At 35.8% G+C, this 25,033-nt stretch overlaps 1 protein-coding gene across 3 annotated transcripts in view; it reads right to left on the reverse strand.

Annotated features, from left to right (window-relative positions):
- Nucleotides 1-25,033, reverse strand: part of KMT2E (lysine methyltransferase 2E (inactive)) — a 100,486-nt gene that overhangs the window by 52,718 nt on the left and 22,735 nt on the right. For 2 of the 3 annotated variants that reach the window (XM_030307790.1, XM_030307788.1), the window contains exons 2-3: nt 23,167-23,239; nt 19,669-19,853 (exon numbers count right to left, since the gene is read on the reverse strand). In XM_030307790.1, coding sequence (XP_030163650.1) covers nt 19,669-19,739 — 71 coding nt within the window. In that variant the 5' untranslated portion in view covers nt 19,740-19,853; nt 23,167-23,239. The remainder of the gene's footprint in view (nt 1-19,668; nt 19,854-23,166; nt 23,240-25,033) is intronic. The other variant, XM_030307789.1, reaches the window with a different exon arrangement.

Genomic DNA, 25,033 nt, shown 5'->3' on the forward strand with positions numbered 1-25,033 from the left:
TGCTCAAGGAGCACTTTCCTAACTGCTTCAACTCATCACAATTTTTATAAATCCTATGGATCCCTATTACTACTTATTTACCATACCGTTAATTTATTACTTTTCATGTATTACTTTTGTATGCTATCAACCATATTATTTACATGCATTTATTATTTTTTTCTCCCAAATTACAGCAAAATTAACAAGGAGACTTCTCTATTAAAAAGAACATGGAGGATGCCTGGCTAGCTTAGTCAGAAAGAGCACGAGACTCTTAATCTTGGAGTTGTGAGTTTGAGCTCCACATGGGGTGCAGAGATTACTTAAATAAACTAAAAAAAATTTTTAAAAATGGAGTTGGGACTTACATGTCTAAGGCTGGCCATTCAATGGGTACAGTTCAGTAGTCACCTTTTTAAAATTGTGCTTTTTATCTGTAATGTGGGGTAAATATGCCTGTTTCACCTTCTTCCTAGCAATATGGATAAAACTCAAATGATAGGATATGAAAATGCATTTTTTCAACTATAATGCATTATACACATGTATAACAATACTTATTTCTTCAGAAATGTCTCTCAAGTGTAACTAAATATTCAGTCTTAAGTTGCTTTTCAACTTTATTTTCAAACTTTAACTCCACAATAATTCAAACTTCCAACAGTGATTTTAAGTACAAGGTCTAGTAGCTACACCTGTTTTAAATATATCACTAAATTTGCAAGGTATCAAAACATTGTTGATATTTAAATCATTTAGTAAATATTGAGCACTAAATATATGTTAAAGTCCCTACAAAGTTTATTCTTCTAAAAGTATACTCCCCTAAGTCTTAAAATTATATTGAAATATGTGCGTTCTAAATTTTTTTTTTAATCCTTATTTATTTTTGAGAGAGTGAGGGAGACAAAGCATGAGCTGGGGAGGGACAGAAAGAGAGGGAGACAGAGAATCAGAAGCAGGCTCCGAGCTGTCAGCACAGAGCTTGACGCAGGGCTCAGACTCACAAACTGTGAGATCATGGCCTGAGCCAAAGTCAGATGCTCAACCGACTGAGCCAACCAGGCACCCCTTTTCATGTTTTGTTTTGTTTTTAATGTTAGGGAGACAGAGCATGAGTAGGGGATGGGCAGAGACAGAGGGAGACACAGAGTCAGAAGAAATGAAATAAGTGCCTTAAAATACAATGGTTCCTTGGTAATCTTTCTATAAAGCAGATTTTTAAAATATATTTTCTTAAAGTCTTCACAGAGTAAAAGACTAAACTTTATATCAAAAAATGCAATCTGTATAATCATGAGTCTGTAACATTGATATAATAAGGTCTGAAGGGGCTTCTGGGTGGCTTAGTTAAGCTCAGGTTCATGGGATGGAGCCCTGCATCAGGTTCTACACTGTGAGCACAGAGCCTGCTTGGGATATTCTCATTCTCATTCATATTCTCTCTCGCACGCGCTCTCTCTCCCCCCCCCCCCCCCCGCCCCCCGTCCTCTGCTCATGCTCACTTGCTCTCTCAAAAAATAAATAAGCTTTCTAAAAAATAAGGTTTTTAAAAAATACAAGGTTTTAAAATTCTAGGTCAGGGATTCAGAGCATTATTCAGTGAAACAAAATACATTTTACTGCTACTATATATATATATATATATATATATATATATATATATCACTAATCTAACACACCAATATACATATATCCCTTTTCTATACTTACCTTCCTTGTATTTTTTAAACATGCTAAGCTCCAGGAGGCCAGGACCTATTACTGTAACAAAGGTTATTTACTATCAACAAAATAAGAAATAGGAAATGATATAACAACAGAATGGGATTAAAGTTTTAATTTTAGTTCTAGTCATTCATAATTTTGACACAAGAGCTAAGTAAGCAAGGAAATCTCTATTGCAACAGGGATTTTTGAAATGTTTGTTTTTAAATTAATAAGTTTAAAAAGTTTCTGGTTGGAAAGTTTAAGAGGCTATACATAGGTATGTTCGGCTTAAGCATGTCAATGAAAAAACCAACGTGATTTTGTGGAATACTTAATATACACGTGTAAGGTTAATGTAGATTAACAACATCTGACACAATACATTAGATTCATTGTTCACCCAACCTAATAGCCAACATGTTAAACCAAGAAGCTATATGTGAGCTCCTTGGAGAGAACTTTTATTCAAAACCTTTGCAAAGGAATAATTTATTGTCTCTCTTTAAAAGTCTCAAGGTGCTCTCCAGTTTTTACATTTTAATGTTAAGTGATTATCTAAGTACCTGTCCATATAGATGGGTCCACTGAACTATCCTGTTTCTTGATACATAGATCTCAATCTTATTAACTATCTTTTTTTTTCCTCTTCACTCAACGTGAGGCTCAAACTTGTGTCCCTGAGATCGAGTCACATGCTCCACCAACTGAGCCAGCCAGGCACTCCTTATTAATCATCTTTTTAACACAGCCCCTTAAGCCCTAGTGATCTTCATCTTTCTTCAGATCCATTTATTTCTTCAATAAGATGTGGCAGACAGAAAAGCAAGGTACTCCAGACATGAGCATAATATACTCTGTAGAGAGTGATGATGATCTCATGACAATCATTTTCTGGATTCTTTTGACATGGTTTACTATACCAAGTTAAAAAATCATCTTAGTATTTCTGTCCTTGCCCATAGTGAAATATTTGCCATTTTCCGACTCACAGTATTCTCAAATTTGTATCTTATCACCACTAACATATGCTTTCAGTATATAAAAGAATGAATCTGAAGACACCATTATGCAGCCCCTATTCCAAAGCAGTCTTATAGACATTAAAATAAGAGCAACCCTAGTAATGCAGGAGGACCCTGTTGTTCATACCACTTCATCCAGAAAATTTATTCCTACACTGCTTCCATCTATGATGAAACCCAGTCATAAAAATTTTTCTAAGTTTTTTTTGTGGATTAACCTTCCAGTCAAAGGAGCATACAAACTATAATTCAACAAGTAGTTCTATGATGGTGTTCATTATGTGTATTTAAGGTACCTTGCTAGATTCAAGATAGGATAAAAATATATAAAACATACTCCTATCACTCAAAGAGTTTTGGAAAAGCAGGGTTAACAAAAAAGAGACAAGTACACAAAAACCACTATAAAGGCAAAACAGGATAATGCCATAAGAGAAGTATGGGCAAATGCTTAACCAAACTCTTTCCTCCTGTGTGAGGCTCTGCTCTTTAGCTAACTTTCTACCTGTTACCCTAAAGCCTGATAAGCTAATTTGCTATATTGCTAAGCAAATTAAAATGACCCTTGATTGGTAAGTAAATTGTGTCTGGATTGAGAAAACTATAAATACTTGATGAGGATGCCATAGATTTGAACTTCCTAAAGATGCAGTGACTCTTCTAACTGACATGTCCCTCACAGGGAACCTGGAAACTCTGCCTGTGCTTGTTAACAACAAATACCACCTTCTGAGGGATATTAGGCTTCTAAATCAGGAGACTCTCACACCATCCAAGGTGGACCTCAACTCTTTGTACATGACCACCACCTGAGAAGCCAAAGAAAATAACTCCTGGATGGTTGACTGTACTCCTTCCTATATGCTCTCAGACACGAACACCTGATGCTAACTTCTGATAAAGTGTGGCTCCTGTCCTGTATACCATGAGACTAGTGTCAAGTATGGCCTGTGACAGTCTTGTGAGTCTGTATGTTTAGCTGAATCTAACATGACCTCCTTGTAGAAGCTGCAGAAGTTCAAAGTACAAGTCTCCAGATTTAAGGGGATTCAAGAGAAAAACGTATATGCTTGAGTAACAGGGAGGATAAGGACTAACATCATGAGCTTTCACTAAAGGTGAGACTACTTCTGAAAGTTATAGAGGACTTTGAACATTTGAAGAAATGTTGAAGAAATGAAGAAATACCAAGTATTTCTTCTATTGAAAAAAATATATATTTTTTAAAAGCAATAATGGGGGCACCTGGCTGGCTCAGTTGGTAGGGCATATGATTCTTGATCTTGGAGTCATGAGTTCAAGCCCCATGCTGGTGTAGAGATTACTTAAAAATAAAATCTTTTAAAAAATAATAAAAAGCAGTAATGGTAGAGAAAGACAATATCCCATGCATATGCAAAAAGAGGAAAAAAATGGCATGGGGAGTCTTCAAGGAGTACAGAGAGGTCAGTTAGACTTCAGAATAGTGTTTGTTTAGTTAGCTATTTGTCAAAATTACGTAACACACAAAACCCTGCAATGGAGGGGCATTTTTCTTTGTAAGATTTAGATTTAGAGAAACACTCCATTAAACTAGGTCTTTAGGTCATCTGTGTACCAACGGCATCAACACAAACACTTGCACTGAAATCTCATGGTAGTATTCAGTATAAAGTGGTGGTCATCCAGGATCACTCTAAACATAAATTCTCTGCCTAGCTCGAAATTAAAATAACAAAAAATTAAAGCTTCATAAGGCTCATTGAGCACCATGGGGATTACATCCATAGATCTCAATATAACTAACACAGATTAAACACTGAGGGCCTCGTGTTTGCCAGGGACTATGAAAGACAAAATGACAAGACACTGTCCCTATCTTCAAGGAACTTAGAATAATATAGTTTTAGTCATTCAATAAACATTTTGTTACACATTAAGTAGAAGACACTGAGATGCTGGAAATTAAAAAATAAAGAAGGAAAAGTGGTCCTTCTCAAGAAAGTGATGTATGGGGAAGACAAGTATATCAGTGATTACACTAGTGTCATCAGAGGTGTATGCATAGGGGTTCTTCATAATAGTAATCACATTCACCAAATTTTAAAGAATGAAAAGTTAACAAGCCTGAGAACTAAGAGAGGTGGAAGAAATGGAGAGGGTATTCCAGACAGAAAGTACACATGCAGTCAGAGGTATAAACATCAAGACATGTTTAAGCATGTTTCTCTACACAAGACTGACAGAACACCAGCATCACAATCACCTGTAATGCATGTTATAATTGTTTTACACTCTCCTTAACCGAATGAATAAAACATTTTAAAGATCAGGCTCAGAAATCTGCATTTAAAAAATTTTTTTTTCAACGTTTATTTATTTTTGGGACAGAGAGAGACAGAGCATGAACGGGGGAGGGGCAGAGAGAGAGGGAGACACAGAATCGGAAACAGGCTCCAGGCTCTGAGCCATCAGCCCAGAGCCTGATGCGGGGCTCGAACTCACGGACCGCGAGATCGTGACCTGGCTGGCTTAACCTGGCTTAACCTGGTTAACCTGGCTTAACCGACTGCGCCACCCAGGCACCCAGAAATCTGCATTTTAATAAGCACTTTCAACTTTATGTTCACTGAAGTTTAGGAAGCACAGATTCAGAATTGGTTGTATACCTCAACACCACAAAATTCCAAATAATCCAGTTTAAAAATGGGCAGAGGACCTGAATAGACATTTTTCCAAAGAAGATACAGATGGCCAACAGACACATGGAAAGATGTTCACCATCACTAATCATGAGGGAAATGCAAATAAAAACCACAATGAGGGTATCACCTTACACCGGTCAGAATGGCCAGAATCAGAAAGTCAACAAATAAGTATTGGTATGGATGTGGAGAAAAAGGAATGCTCATGCACTGTCGGTGGGAATGTAAACTGGGGCAGGCACTCTGGAAAATAGTATGGCGGATCCTCAAAAAATTAAAAATAGAATTACCATATGATCCAGTAATTCTACTACTAGATGCCCAAAGAAAATGAAAATACTGATTTGAAAAGATATATGCATGCCTGTGTTTACTGCAGCATTATTTACAATAGCCAAGTTATGGAACCAACCCAGGTGTCCATCAGCAAATGAATGGATGAAGACGTGGTATGTGTGTACATATACATACACATATGTACACACACGCACACACACACAGGAATATTACTTAGCCATAAAAATGAATGAGATTTTGCATTTGTAACAACATGAATGGACACAGAAGGTATAATGCTAAGTAAGAGAAAAAGACAAATACAATTTCACTTGTGGAATTTAAGAAACAAAACAAATGAACAAAGAAAAAGAAGAGACAAAAATAAACTCTTACATACAGAGAACTGGTGATTGCCAGACAGGAGGGATGGGTGAAATAGATAAAAGAGATTAAGTGTGCACTTATCACGATGAGCACTGAGCAATGTATAAAACTGCTGAATCACTATACTGTACACCTGAAATTAATATAACACTGTATGTTAATTATACTTCAATGAAAATGAGAGAGAGAAAAGAATTTGTAAAATTCAGAGCAGACAGAGTTAAAGGTATGGAGAAGGGGCCAGAGATGAAGGCAGGTAAGTCAGCCAAGGACCAGTTCAAAAAGTACCCTAGGTATCTAGCTAAGCCACTAATAGCTGTTTCTCCACCAAGTAAGGTTACAATGTGATCACAGAAGCAGCATTTCAAGATAAAGCTGAGGGTTTCAAATGTGAGTTGAGGTTGAATAATCTGTATACTTCTCCCAGATTCAGTAGGTTCAAGAAAAGATCTGAGCCTGATCAGAGGATGTAAAGAGTGCTTCCTCTCCAAGACTCCTTCCCCATCCCTACTTACAAATAAGTTACCTTTACTCAGTTTTCTTCACTGAAAAATACTTAGTACTCTGCCTAGTTTCAAAGTAATTCACATGAGCAAATGGTACCCAGGGTCCAAATTAGTAACTTTTTTATTTAAGAAAGAGATATTAAAATGTGCAACTTGCTATTTCAACTAATAATTTCTGCAGTTGAGTTCCTTCAATTCTCAAGTACGGGACCAACTCACCATGGTGATTTACCCTACATTAATTTTTTTTTTAAGTAGGCTTCAGGTCCAGCTCAGAGCCCAATGTGGGGCTTGAACTCACAACCCTGAGATCAAGACCTGAGGTGAGATTAAGTCAGACAACCAATTGAGCCACCCAGGTGCCCCTACATTAATTTTTATTATGTACAGAACACAGCACATTAACCACTGTTAGATTCATGTGGTATTTAGTTACTTTCAATGACATGTTGAATAAAACTTTCACAAATATTTCATTACATAAAGATGACTTATCTCTTAGTAATCTCTTAATTTGTCAATTACACTTCAATTACACTATCAACAAGAAGTTCCTATTAATTCTCTAGCAGCCTTCCTTGCTTTTGAAATCTTACCAAAGTTGGCACTCATTTGCCAAATACATTTTAGAATATCTTTTCATCCACTTAATTTCTTTGCTTTTTAAACGTTTATTTATTTTGAGAGAGAGAACACAAGCAGGGAAGGGGCAAAACAGAGACAGAGAAAATCCCAAACAGGCTCCACGCTGCCACCACACAGAGTGACATGGGGGTCGAACCCATGAACCATGAGATCATGACCTGAGCCAAAACCAAGAGTTGGATGCTTAACCGACTGAGCCACCCAGGTGCCCCTCATTCACTTAACTTCTAATTATTACATGACATGCCAAACTTCTTTTCGTCTTCCCTTCCCTTTAACAGATTGCTCTGAATTCTGAAAGAAGCTTTTTGTTTGTTTTATTTACAAGAGCATCTTTTATTTGGCTAATTAGCCACACAAAGCTTAAATCAGATTCAAGTGCCCATCTTTGATGTACAGCATATTACTACCAAGCTTCCAAAAAGGGATCTTTACACAGACTCTAGAGTTAGGAAAATGAAATTTATATATATATATTTTAATGTTTATTTATTTTTGAGAGAGTGCAAGCAGGGAAGGGGCAGAGAAAGAGGGGGACAGGGGATCCAAAGCGGGCTCTGCACTGACAGCAGTGAGCCTGATGCAGGGTTCGAACTCAGGAACCCATAAGATCATGATCTGAGCAGAAGTCTAACGCTCAACCAATAGAGCCACCCAAGTACCACAAAATTATATTTTAAACTCCTACTTTTAACTTCACACTCTGGGAAATTTCATCATTTAATCTGTCATCAGTTAAAGAAAATGTGATTTAAAATTTCCCAGTCAAAATACTATCACTTAAATCCCATCACTTGTTAAAATTCTAATACTGGAGAATTTTATACCCCTCCTGCTTCTACATTCTGTCCTAACATACTCTATTACAGTCATATACAGTCACTTGGGTGATATACATAGTATATCATAGTTGTTGTTTTATTTCTGCTAGCTTCCTAATGCCTTTATTTCCCAGCTTCCTGAAATAGGTACTATCCAGAACAGCTACTTTAAAGAACTATAGCATTCACCTCACTGAAAGCACACCAATTGCATAAGATTTTTTTACATACAAGAGACACTTTGTTCAATTCTATAACCCCTTACATCTTTCTACAAAGGAGAGGCTATAAAATATTTCCAGCTTTAGTTTGGTCTCTCCTAAACAACTGAAATAAAATCGGCTAAGATATGAATATTCAACAATCATTTCTATGTAATAAGCTTCAGGGTTAACCAAGAGACCTACCTTCAAACAACAGCATTCATGACCCAATCCTTATATGCCAGGCCCTGTGGGAGGTGCTGCACATCGAGTGATGTATAATAAAGCAGATGTTTGTAACTCATGAAGCTTGTATTTCAGTAAAAAGGACAAAATAATGAAAGAAAACAAGACTGTTTCAGAGGGATTCTCAGATACTATTTTAGACAGTGTGCAGAGGAAAGGCCTCACTGAAAAGTTATATTTGAGCTCAGCTAAGACTATGCTAAGAGCAAAAAAAGAACGCTGCAGGTAGTTGGAACAAGTACAAAGGCCCTGGGACAGTAACAAGTTTAGACTGTTTAAAATAACAAGGAAAATAATATCCATATGGGAACAACAGTAGGCTAAGGAGAGAATATTGAGTAGAGACTAATAAAGTGGGGTCTATGGTGCCAAAAGAAGTTAGGATTTTAAGCAAATCAAAACAAAACAAAAGAATCACTGGAAGGTTTTCAAGTGGGAGAGATTTAAGATTTGGCTTATGCTTCAGAAGAATCATATTACGTTCCATAAAGAGAATGAATTGTAGACAGCAAAAGACAAATACAGAGATTACTGTAGTATCCAGGTGCAAGATGAACAGGGCTTAGACTAGGACAACGTAGAAATGGAGAGAAGTGTACTGATTCTCAATGTATTTTGGAGGGAGACAAAGGATTAACCAATGAATCAGATGTGGTGGGTGACCAAGAATGACACCTTCGGGCTTTGGCTTAAGCAAGTGGATAGAGATGGAGTTATTTGAAGAAAAAGATGAGACTGGAACAGAGGGAAACAGATTTGGAGGAAGAAAATCAAGCGAAAAATGAAAAAAAGTAGCCAGTTAAGTGTGGTAACCACAAAGCCAACAGAGTTAAATCTTTCTAGTAGGAGGAAATGGTTACTTATATCAAATGTTGATAAATCTATATAAATTATAGGAAACTACTAATTAGCTTGACAATATAGATATTTATAGTGGTGTTGTGTGGCTTAATGCTGAGTGTAAACTCTTCCAAGGAGTTTGCTATGAAGAGGAACAGAAAAAATGGATTAAGAAATAAAAAGGGGCAGCAGTTTTAAGATATTTGTCTGAGATGGGAATGATCTAATTAGAAAGAAATTTGAAGATGCAGGAAATACTGGACACCTGGCAGGTGAGAGTAAACTGTAAAGATCCTGAAAGATGAGGGGGGATGAGATCCAGAGAGCAAGTGAAAGAACAATGCTCTATTAAAAGTGACATTTTTCCATTTTATAAGAAGAAAAACAAAATTTGAATGTTAAGATTTTAGATGTGGAGCTGTGTCCCCAGCATCTAAAACAGTGGATGGTAGAATATAAGCCCTTAAATAAGTATATATTAATAAGAAATTCCTATCAAGTTGTTTTTACATTTTAAAATAAAGTCATACCACTGAACAGTGCTTGCTTAAGCCAAAGAAATCAGAGAAGAATGGAACTCTTTACCTGAAAGAGTACTCAAGATTCACTTTCTGTAAACAAGAAGTCAGCAAACTATGATCCCTGAACCAAAGCCAGCACAATGCCTGATTTTGGAAATAAAGTTTTATTAGAACTCAGTTATGCCCATTCATTCATATATACTATCTGGCTTTCCAGCTATAACAGAGCTGAGTAGTTTCAACAGAAACCATATTGTTCCAAACCTTAAATATTTACTCTTTGGCCCTTTCGAGAAAAAGTCTGTGGACTACAGCTCTAAATTTAATTTAATTTTAAATTCAAAATAATCTGTAAAGTGAAGAAGGATTCTCTATAACACACATTGTAGAGACACACATCTCTATTTTACAGTCACGAAATACCTAAGAGGTCTAGTAATGCAGGGGTAGTCCCATATAGTTATGGGTAGAGCTCATGAGATAGAATTAGGTTGAGGAAGATTTGGAAGTCATGAGCATGTAGGAAATGGTGAAAAGCTACAGAAGTGGATAAAACCTCCAGGACACTTTACTAGAAAGCATAAATACTTAACACTTAGGAGAAGAAACATTAAAAAAAAAAAAAAAAAAAAGATTAACGTATAAAAAGAAAACCAGATGGAGAATAGTTTGGTGGATAATGTTAAACATAGAATTAACTTATGACCTAGTAATTCCACTCCTAAGTATATATCCCCCCAAAAAACTGAAATCAAAGACTCAAATAGATACTTTACACCAATGTTCACAGCAGCATTATTCACAATAGCGAAAAGGTGGAAACATCCCAAGTGTCCGTCAACAGATGAAAGGATAAACAAAATGTAGTACATCCATACAACAGAATATTATTCAACCATAAAGAAGAATGGAATTCTGATACCTGCTACAACGTGTATGAACTTTGAAAACATTACACTAAGTAAAAGAAGGCAGACAAAGACGGATAAATATTTTATGATTCTGTTTATATAAGGTATCTAGAAGAAGCAGGTAGAGAGAGAGACAGTAAAATAGAGGTCACCAGGCGCTGGGGCCTGGAGGGGATTAAAGAGGTTTAGATAAGTACAAAGTTTCTTTTGGGGATGATGAAAAAGTTTGGAAACAGATGTGAGATGACTGCACAGCACTGTGAATGTACTTAATGTCACTGAATTGCACACTTGAAAATGGCTAGTTACAAATTTTATGTTATTTATACTTTGTTACAAAAAAAATCCAAACTACAAAAAAGTTGGTTCACTAAAAACTAAAAACAAAGGTACTGAGAATCATAGCATCAAATCCTGAGAGAGCAAGCAATATAAGGCCTGAAAACAACCCATTAGCCTCAATGTCACAGTAGCATGGTCAAAGTAAAAGCCAAATTGTATACAGCAGGTGGAAGAATTAATAAAAGGGAGAACAGTGCAAGGATCCAACCATATGAATGGACCTACAATTTAGAAATGCCCAAGGAATTACCAAAGTGAGAGCCACAGATAACACTTTAGAAAGGGTCAAAATTTAATCCGAATTAGCTACTCTCAGGACCTCCTTCTGACTCCTTGAGGTGATGTTGGTGGCCTGGAGAAAAATGAAATACTGTTGCTAAGACCTGGTAAGTAGAGCAGACAGAACAAAGATGTGGTAGGCCTGCTTTGCATCTGGCACCAAAGGAGTGTTCAGGTCTGGTTTCCTTTCCCTCAGACTACAAGCAGATTTGTTCTGGCCTAGACCTGCAGGTAGACCTCCTGGTCAGTCTAGACAGGTTTAGTGTAAAGGGCAGTTTCTGGACCCTCAGACAATGTTATAATGAAGCCAGGGGTGGAGGATCAGTTGATGAGTCCTACTTGTGAGTTCCTACTTAGGGACAGGGTACAACAGGACAGCAACTGTTCAGAGAAAAACTCTCTGCTGCTCCAAAGTGATATTCAGACACTGTCCCAGAAGGTATTCTGAAGATCACATGGTCCAACCTCCAGCTTTACAGACCCGATGACTGATCCTAGTTTCAAAAACTCTAGATTGAAGCACCAACTCTACCACAAAGTCACTGTGTATCCTTGGGACACGTCACATAACCACTTTGGGTCTTAGTTTCTACATCTGTAAAATGAACTCTTAACTCCAAGTCATGTGGTGTTATAATAGAAAGAAAATACTAAAGTCCAGATCTCTTAAGTTGGTCTAGCACTTTTCCCACCAAACAGCACTGTACTCACTCTGCCTATGAAATTTACTAGCGTGCTAGTTATGCCTGTGGATTAGTGACTTAATGGGATAAACAGCTTTACCTCGTTTTTATATTACACAATGGCAGTATGTGTCATTTCATAGAGTTACACAAAGCCTGAGTTCTAGAAATCCAGAATCTATGCCAGTTTAATTTTCATTACTTCAGACTTCATAAATATGCAGGATATTTTTGTTTATTAAAAGTAAAATTATTCCTTTATGTAGTATTTCCATTTGTAAAAATGAAAAGTGGTTTGTGGAACTTTACAAATTAAAAATCTTATTTATACCAAAATATCCTTATTCTTTAAAAAGGCATCATAAATTACCATCCAAGGCACATTATGCATTCTTACTGCAGACATTTAATTGAGTTAGGTGAACTGAAGATCTAAAAAGTGAAAGTACCAATCATGAAATTATTTATGAATAAGGGAGAAAAAGAACAGCTTAGAATAAGTGAATAAATAAGCTCTAATTCTGGGGCGCCTGAGTAGTTCAATCAGTTCAGTGTCTGACCTTGGCTCAGGTTATGATCTCGCAGTTCATGAGTTCCAGCCCTGCTATCAGGCTCCCTGCTGTCAACCACAGAGCCTGGTTAGGATCCTCTGTCGCCCCTCTCTCACTGCCCCTTCCCCACTTGTGTGCGCTCGCTCTCTCTCTCAAAAATAAATAAACCTTTAAAAAAAAAACACAAACTCTGATTCCTCAGAAATAGGACTTTTATGATTTCCTTCTTCTTCTTCAACAAAAATTTAATTTCTTCCCTGTTTATACCTTCAAAATTCCATTTGATTTTAATGAGAAGTTTGTATCAGTGCTTTAGGTAAAACCTCTAGTTTTCCTTTTAATGTTAAGATATTCAGTAATACACACTTAGGTATCAGTAATGACACATGGACAGACTGACTCCCTAATTATTACAGTAATGGGTGTAAAAGATCTCCATGAGTTCTCAATATATTCCTTCAGATTTGTGATCAAAACTTGTAAATTTCTTTCATCCTTGTTATAACCTATTATTTTCCAAAGATAACATATGAAAATTACACACATTATAATAATATACAAGAAACTTTTGAAAATGGAAAGGTTTGGTATGACAACTATCCTCAGTTTATTTCATGTGGCATTTTACTTCATTTAATTCATCCACATCCATTAACAAAATCTGGCTCTTCTGACCTATGTGGCAGTATGGATCGGGAGCTAAGCAACCCTGGGTTCAAACATAACTCCACTTTTTGCAAAATGGGAATAATACTGGCCTTTCTGCTGGGATGATTAAGAGATATTAAACACTACGTTATAGACAGTTGTATGGATGTACTGAGCTTTGCATTCAGTATTACAAGTGAAAATAAAGTTAGAAAAAAAATTGTTTATGATTAAGTATGAAACAAATGAGAAATTCAGCATCATGTGAAGAACACTTCTAAATACTGCTAGCACAGTACTGTAAAATAGGCTTTTAAATACTAAAACAAAACCACTTTTTTTTTTTAAATTTTTTTTTTCAACGTTTTTTATTTATTTTTGGGACAGAGAGAGACAGAGCATGAACGGGGGAGGGGCAGAGAGAGAGGGAGACACAGAATCAGAAACAGGCTCCAGGCTCCGAGCCATCAGCCCAGAGCCTGACGCGGGGCTCGAACTCCCGGACTGCGAGATCGTGACCTGGCTGAAGTCGGAGGCTTAACCGACTGCGCCACCTAGGCGCCCCACGAAACCACTTTTAAATGAAAGCACTTCCAAATTAGGATAAGCAAATCAACACTTTGAGAGCAATAGAAAGTATTAGTTTCTTGATAGTAGATTATGTGTAAAGAAACCATAAGTGAAAATGTTAAGCATCAGAGAAAATGAACAAATAATATGCTACTGAAAACATTTCATTATACACAAAACATTTTAGCATCTTCAATCATACAAATTCAGACTAAAAGCACCCAAACACTTAACAAGTAATGAACTCTGTCAGCAGGTGGCTCTAGTGACACTGAAATAACTTAATATCAGCCACTGGCAAAATACAAGAGGTAAAAATGTACTGACTCTCAGAAATTTGAAGTCAAAAGAGTCACGTTAATACCTCAATCCAAGTCCTCTTTTTCAAATTAAGATAACCAAAGTCTACAATGATTGTCATATTGAAGGGCTCACTAGTATGTTAGTGGTAGAACAAAATTGAAAACCTATATATCTCTTTTTTACTACTCTCAGTCAACAAATGAGCATTTACTATGTTGCCAGGTATAGTACTGGGAGTCCTCCTCCAAAATAATTCACCTCTAATTTACACATGTCACATTTACTCATTTGTCCACCTCACTCAAAAGTAACACATAATTATATAAAAAGCTCACATCAATGATTTCTAATGGTACCAAGGTACTAATAGTAACATTAAAAGGAATACAACGTTTGCAATCTTGTTCCCAGTCTCTGAGAGAGAAAAGTAGCTTGGCATTTCTTTTTTAAAAAGGCTATGAAAGACAAAATTTAACATTCCCCATTTAGGGGCACCTGGATGGCTCAGTCGGTTGTGTCCGACTTCGGCTCAGGTCATGATCTCACAGCTCGTGAGTTCAAGCCCGCGTCGGGCTCTGTGCTGACAGCTCAGAGCCTGGAGCCTGCTTTGGATTCTGTGTCTCCCTCTCTCTGCCCCTCCCCTGCTTGTGCTCTGTCTCTCTCTCAAAAATAAATGTTAAAAAAAATTTTTTTTTAATTTAACATTCCCCATTTATATGTCTTCCCACTTTCTAGCTCCAGAAGGGTTTCCTGTCTTTTTTTTTATGTAACCAATTTAGGAATTCAGATCGCTGGAATGCCAGAGGTAGAAGAGGTAAAAAGAAAGTGAGGAGATACATTCTACCTATTAGAATAAAAAACACAATTCTAATACAGCTGACTTCTGGGTCAACTTTCCTGTCTAATGATAAAGGAGTCTAGGTTTTCTTCAACATTCCTTATCCTTGAGCAAAGACCTGTGAATATCTTTGTTATATGTAGTCATTTATTATACTGAATTCACTACTGCTAGAACTAAAGCTACATGAACCATGTGTCAACACAGTTATGTTACATAAATCATTCTCTGTAATATTAGTAAAAGAGCTATAATACCAAAAAGGCCTAAAATGAACACATTATTAAGTTCTGCCTCTGCCACTTTTCTGCTCTGTGACTTCAGTTTCCTCACCTATAAATTAAGAATAACAGTATGTGCCTTATATCTTTATCTTCCTTATTCAGAAAGAGATTCTCAGATCTCACTTTTACAACTTTCACAACTAGCCTATAGCCTAAGTTTCCCCATTTTCTTCTTCTCTGAGGTCCTACCACTTTGTTAGTCTAGAGCTTCTTTATCCAATACAGTAGCCACTGGACATACACTGAGCACTTGAAATGTGGCTAGTTTCAATTAAGAGGTACTGAAAGTATAAAATACATACCAGATTTTAAATATTTTTAGTGTGGGGAAAAAAAAGACATGAAATATCTCATTCATATTTTTATAGTGATTATATATTAAAATGGTAATACTCTGGACATACTCAGTTAAAAAATACATAACAAAATTAACCTTTTTTAAAAACTTTTTTAATATGGACACTAGAAAATTTTAAAGTACACATGACATGCTTTTGTGTACTTTTTTAATTGGACAGCTCTGATTTAGAGTTCTGATTTCCCCACTGATTATACTTTCCTTAAGAGTAGGGGTAAAAGGTTACACCTTACGTTTATAACCTGAGCCTCTAGTAAAACACTCCCCAAACAGTTGATGCTTATAAGTGATGATCCAAAATGTGCTTTCTCTTGGACTACCAGTCTTACCCTATGAAGTTATGCTAAAAGCCAGAAATCTACTTCTATTATTAGCCTACATTTACAGACACACAGCTAATCAAAAAAATTTTACAGACAGAACTTCCTGGTAAGAAAAGCAGTCTCCTGATTATTCCAGTTATGGTCATTTTGCTAATCAAGTTTTTAAAAATTGTTTTTGCACTCTGCTCAATATTCCCTTTAAATATATTATTACATTTCCACATTTTTTATTGTACCCAGATCCTTCCAGGCACTAGTGAGAAAATCAGTCATTATGTTAACCTGTGTGCTGTAATGGGTATTTTTTAAATAAAAGGACAAACACAATGCAGGTAAAAATTTACTGCTAAGATCTAAGTAGTTAACAGGCAATTTTTTAAGGTATCTTGAGTCTCCCCTGTAGCAGTTGGCTTCAATTCCACTTCTATTCACCAAGATCTATGTATTTGTTTTATTAATACTATGCATAGTAAAAAATTATTTTTAAATAAAACATCTTCAGTTAAATTTGACTGTGGAATGTCTACAACTTCTTAAAAAAATACGTAGGCTAATGAAACAAAATTTTGTTCTTATTATCCCTAAACCATAGTCTATCAATCTTCACTACTCGGTTACTTCTAAAATATTTTACAATTATTCTTTTTAGTTCAAACATTTAGGTAGAGGGCCAACTCTTGCCAAGGCAATAGGTAACAGAAAGAAGTAAAATACAAGATCCTTAACTCTGAAGGAAAGGCAAAACAAACCCAAGGTTTTTTAAAACTTAGTGATGAGAAGAGCACAAATATACAATAAAGAAGCTGCAGCTGGTGAGAAAAAGGAGTTTTATTTTAGAGACCCAATAATCCAGAAGCAAATGCTACCAAGTATGAAAATAACGGACTAGAGCTTTGCAAACCCATTCTTCACAGATTCTGAGCTGGATATTCAACTGCAATTTCCTATCTATAAAATGCTACAGATAGTCTAGAAGAACAAGTAGTCCAATAAATTCTCTTTTATAGACTTAGAAGTCAACATAAATTTGGTCCAGTACACTAACACACTGAATAAACAATCACTAAGTATCTCCTAAATTTTAAAATAGTTCATTAATGATAGACTGTACTGTAACAGTACAATCTTTTTTTTTAAAAAAAACTCATGTATAATTAGAATTATATAGCCACATGAATACAATAAAATGTAATTCCATTAAAAACAATTTAGTTTGAAATAATTATGTAGCTTCACAGGAGGTAAACAAAGAAATAGTGAAGTCCCATGCACCCTTCTCCCAGAATCCTGTCTTACACAACTTTTGATTATGTATTTGTAATAAAAAGGAAGCATCATATTAATTACATTAAAGTTTCTTATAAAAGCAACTCTAAAAGTTTTGTTTCTGAGGGAAGGGGGGAAAATGTTATTTAATGGTCTTTTTAAGCTTCCAGGTTTTATATTTTAAAAGGGAATTTAAAAGTTTGAAAATTAAGCCACAAAAATTCTGATGGCTGTCCCATAATAAAAATTGGCACCAGCTATACTTTCTATGTCCACTGCATAGGGGAAGGTATGCCCAAGTGACACATACCTGTACATGGAATAGAAAAAAATAATTTCCTAAAAAGAAAGATAGTCATTTTGTAATTACCTACAAATTGATCATTTTTGCATAATAAAAATGCCATACATGTACCCAAAAAGATTTGGCTCCATAATATAAATCATACTTATTCTATAAGTACTCCAATAAATGCATTTAATAAAGAAAATAGGAAGTTATCCCCATACTGCCCTCTTTCAATATTATTCATTCCCTTTTGACTGTATAATAATGTATCTTCCATTCTTTTTTTGTTTTGTTTTAATGTTTCTATTTATTTCTGAGATAGAGACAGAGCGTGAGTGGGGGAGGGGCAGAGGGAGAGGGAGACACCAAATCAGAAGCAGGCTCCAGGCTCTGAGCTGTTAGCACAGAGCCCGACACAGGGCTCGAACTCACAAACGGTGAGATCATGACCTGAGCCGAAGTCAGTCGCTCAACCGACTGAGCCACCGAGGTGCCCCTCTATCTTCCATTCTGTGAATTACTTCATAGCACAAATACTAGATATGACAAAGCATAGATGTATCTCATGCCATTTGGTAGACAAATTCCTATCTAGTATATAAATTTCAGAAATTACATCTTGTATTAACTGCTTAAAAGACTGATTTTTTTAAAAAAGAACCAAGGAGGTGATTATTTTTAGGAAGCAAAGAATCTTTACCAACAAATGCCTACAACTATTATCAGATATGGATTTGCACCTACCAGATGCCTTACATTAAGAAAAACTAGTACTTTAGCCTAGGAACCCTTTGTCTCCCAAGCACTACTTCCAGGTTCTTTCCTTCCACAGTAGTGTCCCTATTTGGGCAGAATGAGTGGGCAGACAGTTGATTAATTGTCTCAAGAGTACCTTGTTAGGAATCTGTTATTTTACAACAAAAATAACTTATACATAGTGCAAAAAACATAACGGCTTTTAAAAACAGCATCACAATAATCATACAGTTAAAGAGACCGTATATTAATCTGAAACATTAGAAAGCATCTCTGGGTTTTTCCCAATGGCACAAACAGAAGTGGTGAAAACATTTCAGACCACCTGAAATGCCAGCAAAAAGAGAATAATAAACAGCATTTTTGTCCTCTCCATGTATCAGTTTCAGAGGCCTAAAATAAATTTCCTTTTTTCAAATTTCTATTCTAGTAAGTTCAGCTTTCTGGTCAATTAGAGTCCCACTAGGCCCAATATATCTATATACCGAATCGAAGAATAAACAGTTGCATCTTTCCATCATTCAGCTTCCAACACTGCCACTTGAATCCCTTGCAAATTTCCAAAAACAAATAATCAATCAATTGTCACAGCACTAACCTAGTGTTAAAGTGACTGGTCATTCAAAAACAAAATATAATGAAATCTGTCCACACAATTGCCTAGACCAAATAGTCCAGAGGCAAGGTAAGAACGTTTTACTGAATCCATCAGAAATGGCACTCATAAAAGCAAAAGTTATCAAAATAATCATCCAGCAGAAAATAATCCCTTTCTCTTATTTAAAAGTGGCTTGAATTATTTCAACTCAACTTAAAAAAAAAATAAACCAAGAGCACCTGGGTAGCTCAGCCAGTTGAGCAACCAACTCTTGGTTTCAACTCAGGTCATGATCTCAGGATCTGTGAGATGGAGCCTTGTGTGAGGCTCTGCACTGACAGAGCGGGGCCTGCTTGGGATCCTCTCTCTCTGCCCCTCCTCTGCTCACATACTCTCTCCCTCTCTCAAAATAAGTAAATGTTTAAAAAATACAAATAAAAAAATTTAAAAAAAAAGCAAATCCCACATTTAAATGGATCTTATTAGAATATTTTTAAAATTAAGATCAAATTTAAAATCAAATTACTTTTTCAATAAGACGTGACAAATCTTACAATTAAAAAAAATTATTATCTTGAGGTCAACAATAAGCAGATGGAAAAGACAAAAAGAAGTGGGAAAAGATACAGCATTTTGGCTCAAAAGTTGTTTGAAAAAGTAATTTTAAAGGAATTTTTGTCTTTAATCTTCTCATGTTTTATTTTCAACAAGAATCCTAAATGAGAAAAAATATAAATCCAAACCAAGCACTGCTTGGTTATGCTACAATAACTATATAAAATATTTTGCCTTTCCTATCCCAAACACTTTTAATTTAAATACTTACTCTGAGCCTGCAGCCATTTCCAAGTATGATGTTTCTGCTGTATCAACCCCCAAAGGGATCACTATGCTCATGACGTTCGCCTCTGGTAAATTCGATTACTATGGAGTCCTATGCATTGGTATCCAAAACACTGGGGCATGCCAGCCACAGTGCTCATTGCAAACATCTAAGTGCATCCACAAACCCTGTTTAAAAGAAAAGGGAACAAAAAATTAAAAATAATTTCATATTCCTAACACATTCATACTATAAAGACAGTAAGTAAAATACATGAAGAAAAAGCATTCCTCATTAAAATATCCATATAAACTGGAATTTGCTCAAGGGAGTCTCTACTTCGTTTATTTTATTTTATTTTGGAATTAAGTTATGGGACTGTGATTAAAAGAAGTTTCTGAATCATAACCTTACTTAGAGAAAGAATATAAAATGCCAAAAAGAAAGATGAACTAAGCTGTCTTGCTTAGTGAAGAACCAACAAATATTACTCATTTTCAAAGATAAAATGGAATTTCTTACAGCACTGGTATCCAAAATAAGCCTTCTTGATTCAGTAAGTGATCTAACAAATATCAAGTACTTACTATGCTTTTACATGGATGATCTATTTAATCCTTACAACTCTGAAACAGGGCTCTCCCTTTTACCACTGAGGATAACAAAAGCAAGAAAGGTTAAATAACTTAACCAAGGTTGCTCAGTTTAAGAGATAAAACCAGGAAAGGCACCTGGGTGGCTCAGTGGGTTGAGCGTCCAACTTTGGCTCAGGTCATGATCTCATGGCTAAAGCCCAGCATGGGGCTCTCTACTTCAGGGTGGAGCCTACTCTGGATCCTCTGTTCCCCTTGCTCTCAGCCTCTCCCCGACTCCTGCTCTTTCTCTCTCTCAAAAATTAAACATTTTTAAAAACTAAAACCAGGATTTGAACCAATTCTACTCTGTTATTTATGTATTATAAAAGGAAAGCTATTTTATTTGTAATAAAATCCAATGTTTTAAAGTGGCTGTCATTTTCCATACCACATAAGTACATGTATATTGAGGGAGTTGTCTTATTTCTTCAGTTAGTATTAACTCTCCAGAACTAATGTTTCCTAATACAGGTAATTAGTAGAGAAAACTAATACACTTGAAGTGTTTTTTAAACAAATTTACCAAATAACAAAATATATTCAGCTTCAACATCAATGTTTCTAATCTAATTCACTGTATGACACTTGCATATGATACTCTTTGTGAAATATCTACTCAAAATCTTTTCAGTAGTAAGGGGTGCCTGGGTGGCTGAATCAGTTAAATGTCTGACTTCAGCTCAGGTCATGATTGTGCAGTGCATGAGTTCGAGCCCCACATCAGGCTCTGTGCTGGCAGTGTGGACCATGCTCAGGATTCTCTCTCTCTCTCTCTCTCTCTCTCTCTCTGCCTCCCTCACTCCCTCTCCCCCATCCCCACTTGGGTGCTCTTTTCAGTAATAATACAGTACAACTTAGGAACAAAACAGATAATACTATAAACAGAAAGGGCAACAGTCAAAATTGTTTTTCCCGTGTTATACCTGAAATACTGAAGAGCAAGGTTTCTTCAAATGGCAATTCTTATATTTATCTTTAATCTTTACAAGTAACCTTGAGAATAACTATTCAGGTTAATTTCTATTTCACAGGTAATAAAGATTGTGACCTCATACCTTATGGGAGCAAATACCAAAATAGGGAAGTAAAGTGGTAACAGTTGTTTGAATTCTCCAAGAAAACTAGCCTCTACTTTTAAACCATGTATAACTTGGGGAGCTACTAGATTATAAGATATTATAATAAAAATATACAATAATAGGCATTTGTGCCTAAAAGTTCAAAACATAGGCTCCGGAGCCTATCTCTAATGCTCACCAGATATATGAGCTAGGCAAGTTATTTAACCTAAGCTTCAGGTTCCTTGCTTATAAAATGAGATTTTATCCTCATAGGGTTTCCATGAGGAAAATGAATGAATGTAAAGCATTTTCATACACAGCACTGCACATTTTTAGCAATCAGTAAGTGGCAGTCACATAAGAAGAGTTGCTCTTACTTCATGGAAAAGCTGTCTAGACCTCATTTAAAGTGATTCTTCTAATAGTTTTTGAAAATAATTATGGTTTTCAACTTGCCATGTTTTTATAATGTGCTCATCAAATTAAAATCATCCTCTAAAAATTAAAGCAGAGTGAGAAAAAGGAAAGATTGCCCTACCTTCTTTGCTGCCCCTGTGACCATATTAGAGTTGCTTCATAAAAGCTGCATTAACCCACACAAAGCTATAAAATTATAAAATTTCCAATTGACAAAACACAACCAATATACAAAACTATAAGTTTGTTCCATTCAAATGTGACAATATTCTATATTTCTTTAAAATGCTGAAGATACAGATATAACAACAGATAACAATTAAAACTTAAGAAGAAAAACCGTCTTCCTTGTTGGTAGCATCTACTTGGGAGATGTTTTCTTTAGCTCAGCATATCTTTACATTCGACTCACAGAAGTCTTAAATTTTAGACATATGTTGTTAAATATTTAGTAGTGCATTTTTTTGTTTTAACCAGACCGGTAACTAGAAAGCAGAAATCAAATCATTATGTGTTCTTTTAGTTAACTGATTAATAGTTCCAACCTAAAAGAATCTATTTGAGTACGTATCTAATAGTGTGCTCCATTTTTATGTAAATATACAATCTTCAATAAACACTACATTTGAGCTATTTTTAAGTAGCAGTGAAGAGCTTGCCATTAACCTACTTCAGACAATGGCCTGTGTTTGTATGATTACTGCCTGTCTCTCAAACCCTGCACAGTGCCTGGAGCACTCTATAAGGGACTGGTGAATGAATCAGAGCACCTAGAATGAAACTGCAGCCCTGGCCTCATTAGCCAAATGAGTTGTCAACCTATACAATCAAGTGCTATAACAGCAACTTCATGACACCCTCTGCACAAATGCATCGCTCTAAGAACACAGAACTTCATTCCTCAAGATAGACACATCATCACATCTGAAACAGAACCACAAACTCTGTATTTGATTCAACAGGGAAGAGGATCTCAGGAATTTATTCACAGGAGGCCAGAAGGCAAGAGGTCCTATCTATTGAGACCATAAAATGGCAAATATTTTACTATATTCATTAATATCAAAAACTCTATCACCAGAAAACTCACACTGTTTAAAAATTCAGTTGATACTTAATAACATCATAAATTCGTTGGGGTCAAATTGCTGTGTCTTGAAAATTAAGAAGAAAAGAAAGGGAAAGCCAATGCAGTAGGCAGAAAAGGTGTGAGCTTATAACACAGGCATAACTGGAGAAAAAACAATTCAACACAATCCAAACAATTACACAAAGCTTCACATCTTATATGTGAATAAGAAACTGGTTACCCAACTGGCAAGTAAAATATATACAAAGTACATTGAAACAAATGGCAGCCATTAAAGAAATAATATAAAAGGAAATACCATGAGATGTCTGGTAAATCTGAGGTCCAAGAAAGAACAAATGTCTTCACAAAACCTGCTATCCAGAATAGACCTAGAAACCAAGTGAACATAGGAGTATTGAGCTGTTTTTAAATGGCATAAAATTATCGATGCTTGGCACCTAACATGGCACCTAAAAAACCAAAGGGGCTCACACAAAGACAGCAGCTAATTCTTAAAAAAATAAATTTATTCTTTGCTTCTGTATGCAAATAAATGTAAACACAGTAAAGGCAACGATTAAAGCTAAGTATCAAATCAAACTGAGGAGAAACTGAGAAAATACAGTATTAAAAACAGATATGGCAAAGCAAAGGCAACAATCCCAAAACGAAAACACATAAAACCCTAAAGAAGGAAAAACAAGATAAAAGGCTAGAAAAAGCAATTACAAAATAGTCTATCAGTTTAAGACTGAGGCTGCTTTTAAGACCATGTTAAAAAGTTCAGGAAGCAAAAAATACCACTGAGAAGATGCATACCATACCCAAAAAGCAGGAGGATGGAAACAGGAGGAAAATTTGTTTCTAATATTACAAATAAAAGTGTATTCTAAAATAATATTTTTTAAAAACGTATGTGTGTTTTTGTTTTTTGAGAGAGTGAGGGAGCAAGCCCATGTGAATACGGGAGGGGCAGAGAAAGAGGGAGAGAATCCCAAGCAGGCTCTGAACTCTCAGTGCCGCCCAGGTGCTCCTGACATAATCTCTCTGAAGAAAGGGTCACTTGTTATCTTTCTGTCTTTCGTAACTACCTTACACAGAGTTCAATAAATATTAAAATTAAATCAACACTTTCATGTTTTAGATACGTATCACTAATAAGCAGGTGAATTTTGAGCTGTATTACTAGCAGAAATAAAGCAACTTCAAAGAAACTGTGAGGGACTACATACCTAACATTTCTTTATAAATTAGAAATTAAACTGCCCTCATTATGCACTTAAGATTTCCTTTCTCTACAGCAGTTGACTAAGGTATAATTTAAAAAATACTGGTTGATCAAGATCTACTACCAACTTATTACCTATGAAACTTAGGACAAGTCATTTCACTGCTCTGTGGATTTCAACTATAAACAGGAAGGTTAGGTTTTTGATATTACAGTTTACACCTTATAATCACGAGTATATTAACCAAGTACTCCTGATAATCGAAAGAACAGAATAAATATCAGATTCCAAAAAACAACAAAAAATAACTCTGACAACAGAATTATTTTTTTCCAATTGGGTTAATATTAGTATCAGACAGTGCTCTACAAGCGCTTACCTGATACTCAAGCCTCCCCAAACAGAAGTTATAACAGCGATAACAAATACTGAGTGCTTACAATGCTTAATCCTCACAATGAACCTATGGTGTAGGTACCTTTATTATCCCCATTTTACAGAGAAGATAGATTAAACTTGTCCAAAGTTCCATAGCTAATAAATCACAGACTCAATAATTGAACCCTAGGGGCACCTAGGTGGCTCAGTCAACTAAGCGTCTGACTCTAGATCTCAGTTCAGGTCACGATTCAGGGTCATGGAATCGAGCTCCGTATCTGGCTCTGTGCTGACACTGTGGAGACCGCCTGGGATTCTATCTCTTCCTCTCTGCCCTTCCTCTGCTCAAGTGCTCACACTCTCTCTCAAAATAAACAAACATTTTGGGGGAAAAAAACCAATTTGAATTCTAACAGTCTGATTCCAGCACCTACCCATTAGTTTGAGTGAAATTAAAATTTGCTAGATAATTGGTAATCTACAATTTACAGTTAAGAGGAAAATACTGACAACTGCCTTGCTCAAAAAGAGAAGAAATTAGGTAAATACATAAATGTCTCATTTATCTGGACGCCA

The sequence above is a fragment of the Lynx canadensis genome, chromosome A2, assembly GCF_007474595.2.
Source record: "Lynx canadensis isolate LIC74 chromosome A2, mLynCan4.pri.v2, whole genome shotgun sequence".
NCBI lineage: Eukaryota > Metazoa > Chordata > Mammalia > Carnivora > Felidae > Lynx > Lynx canadensis.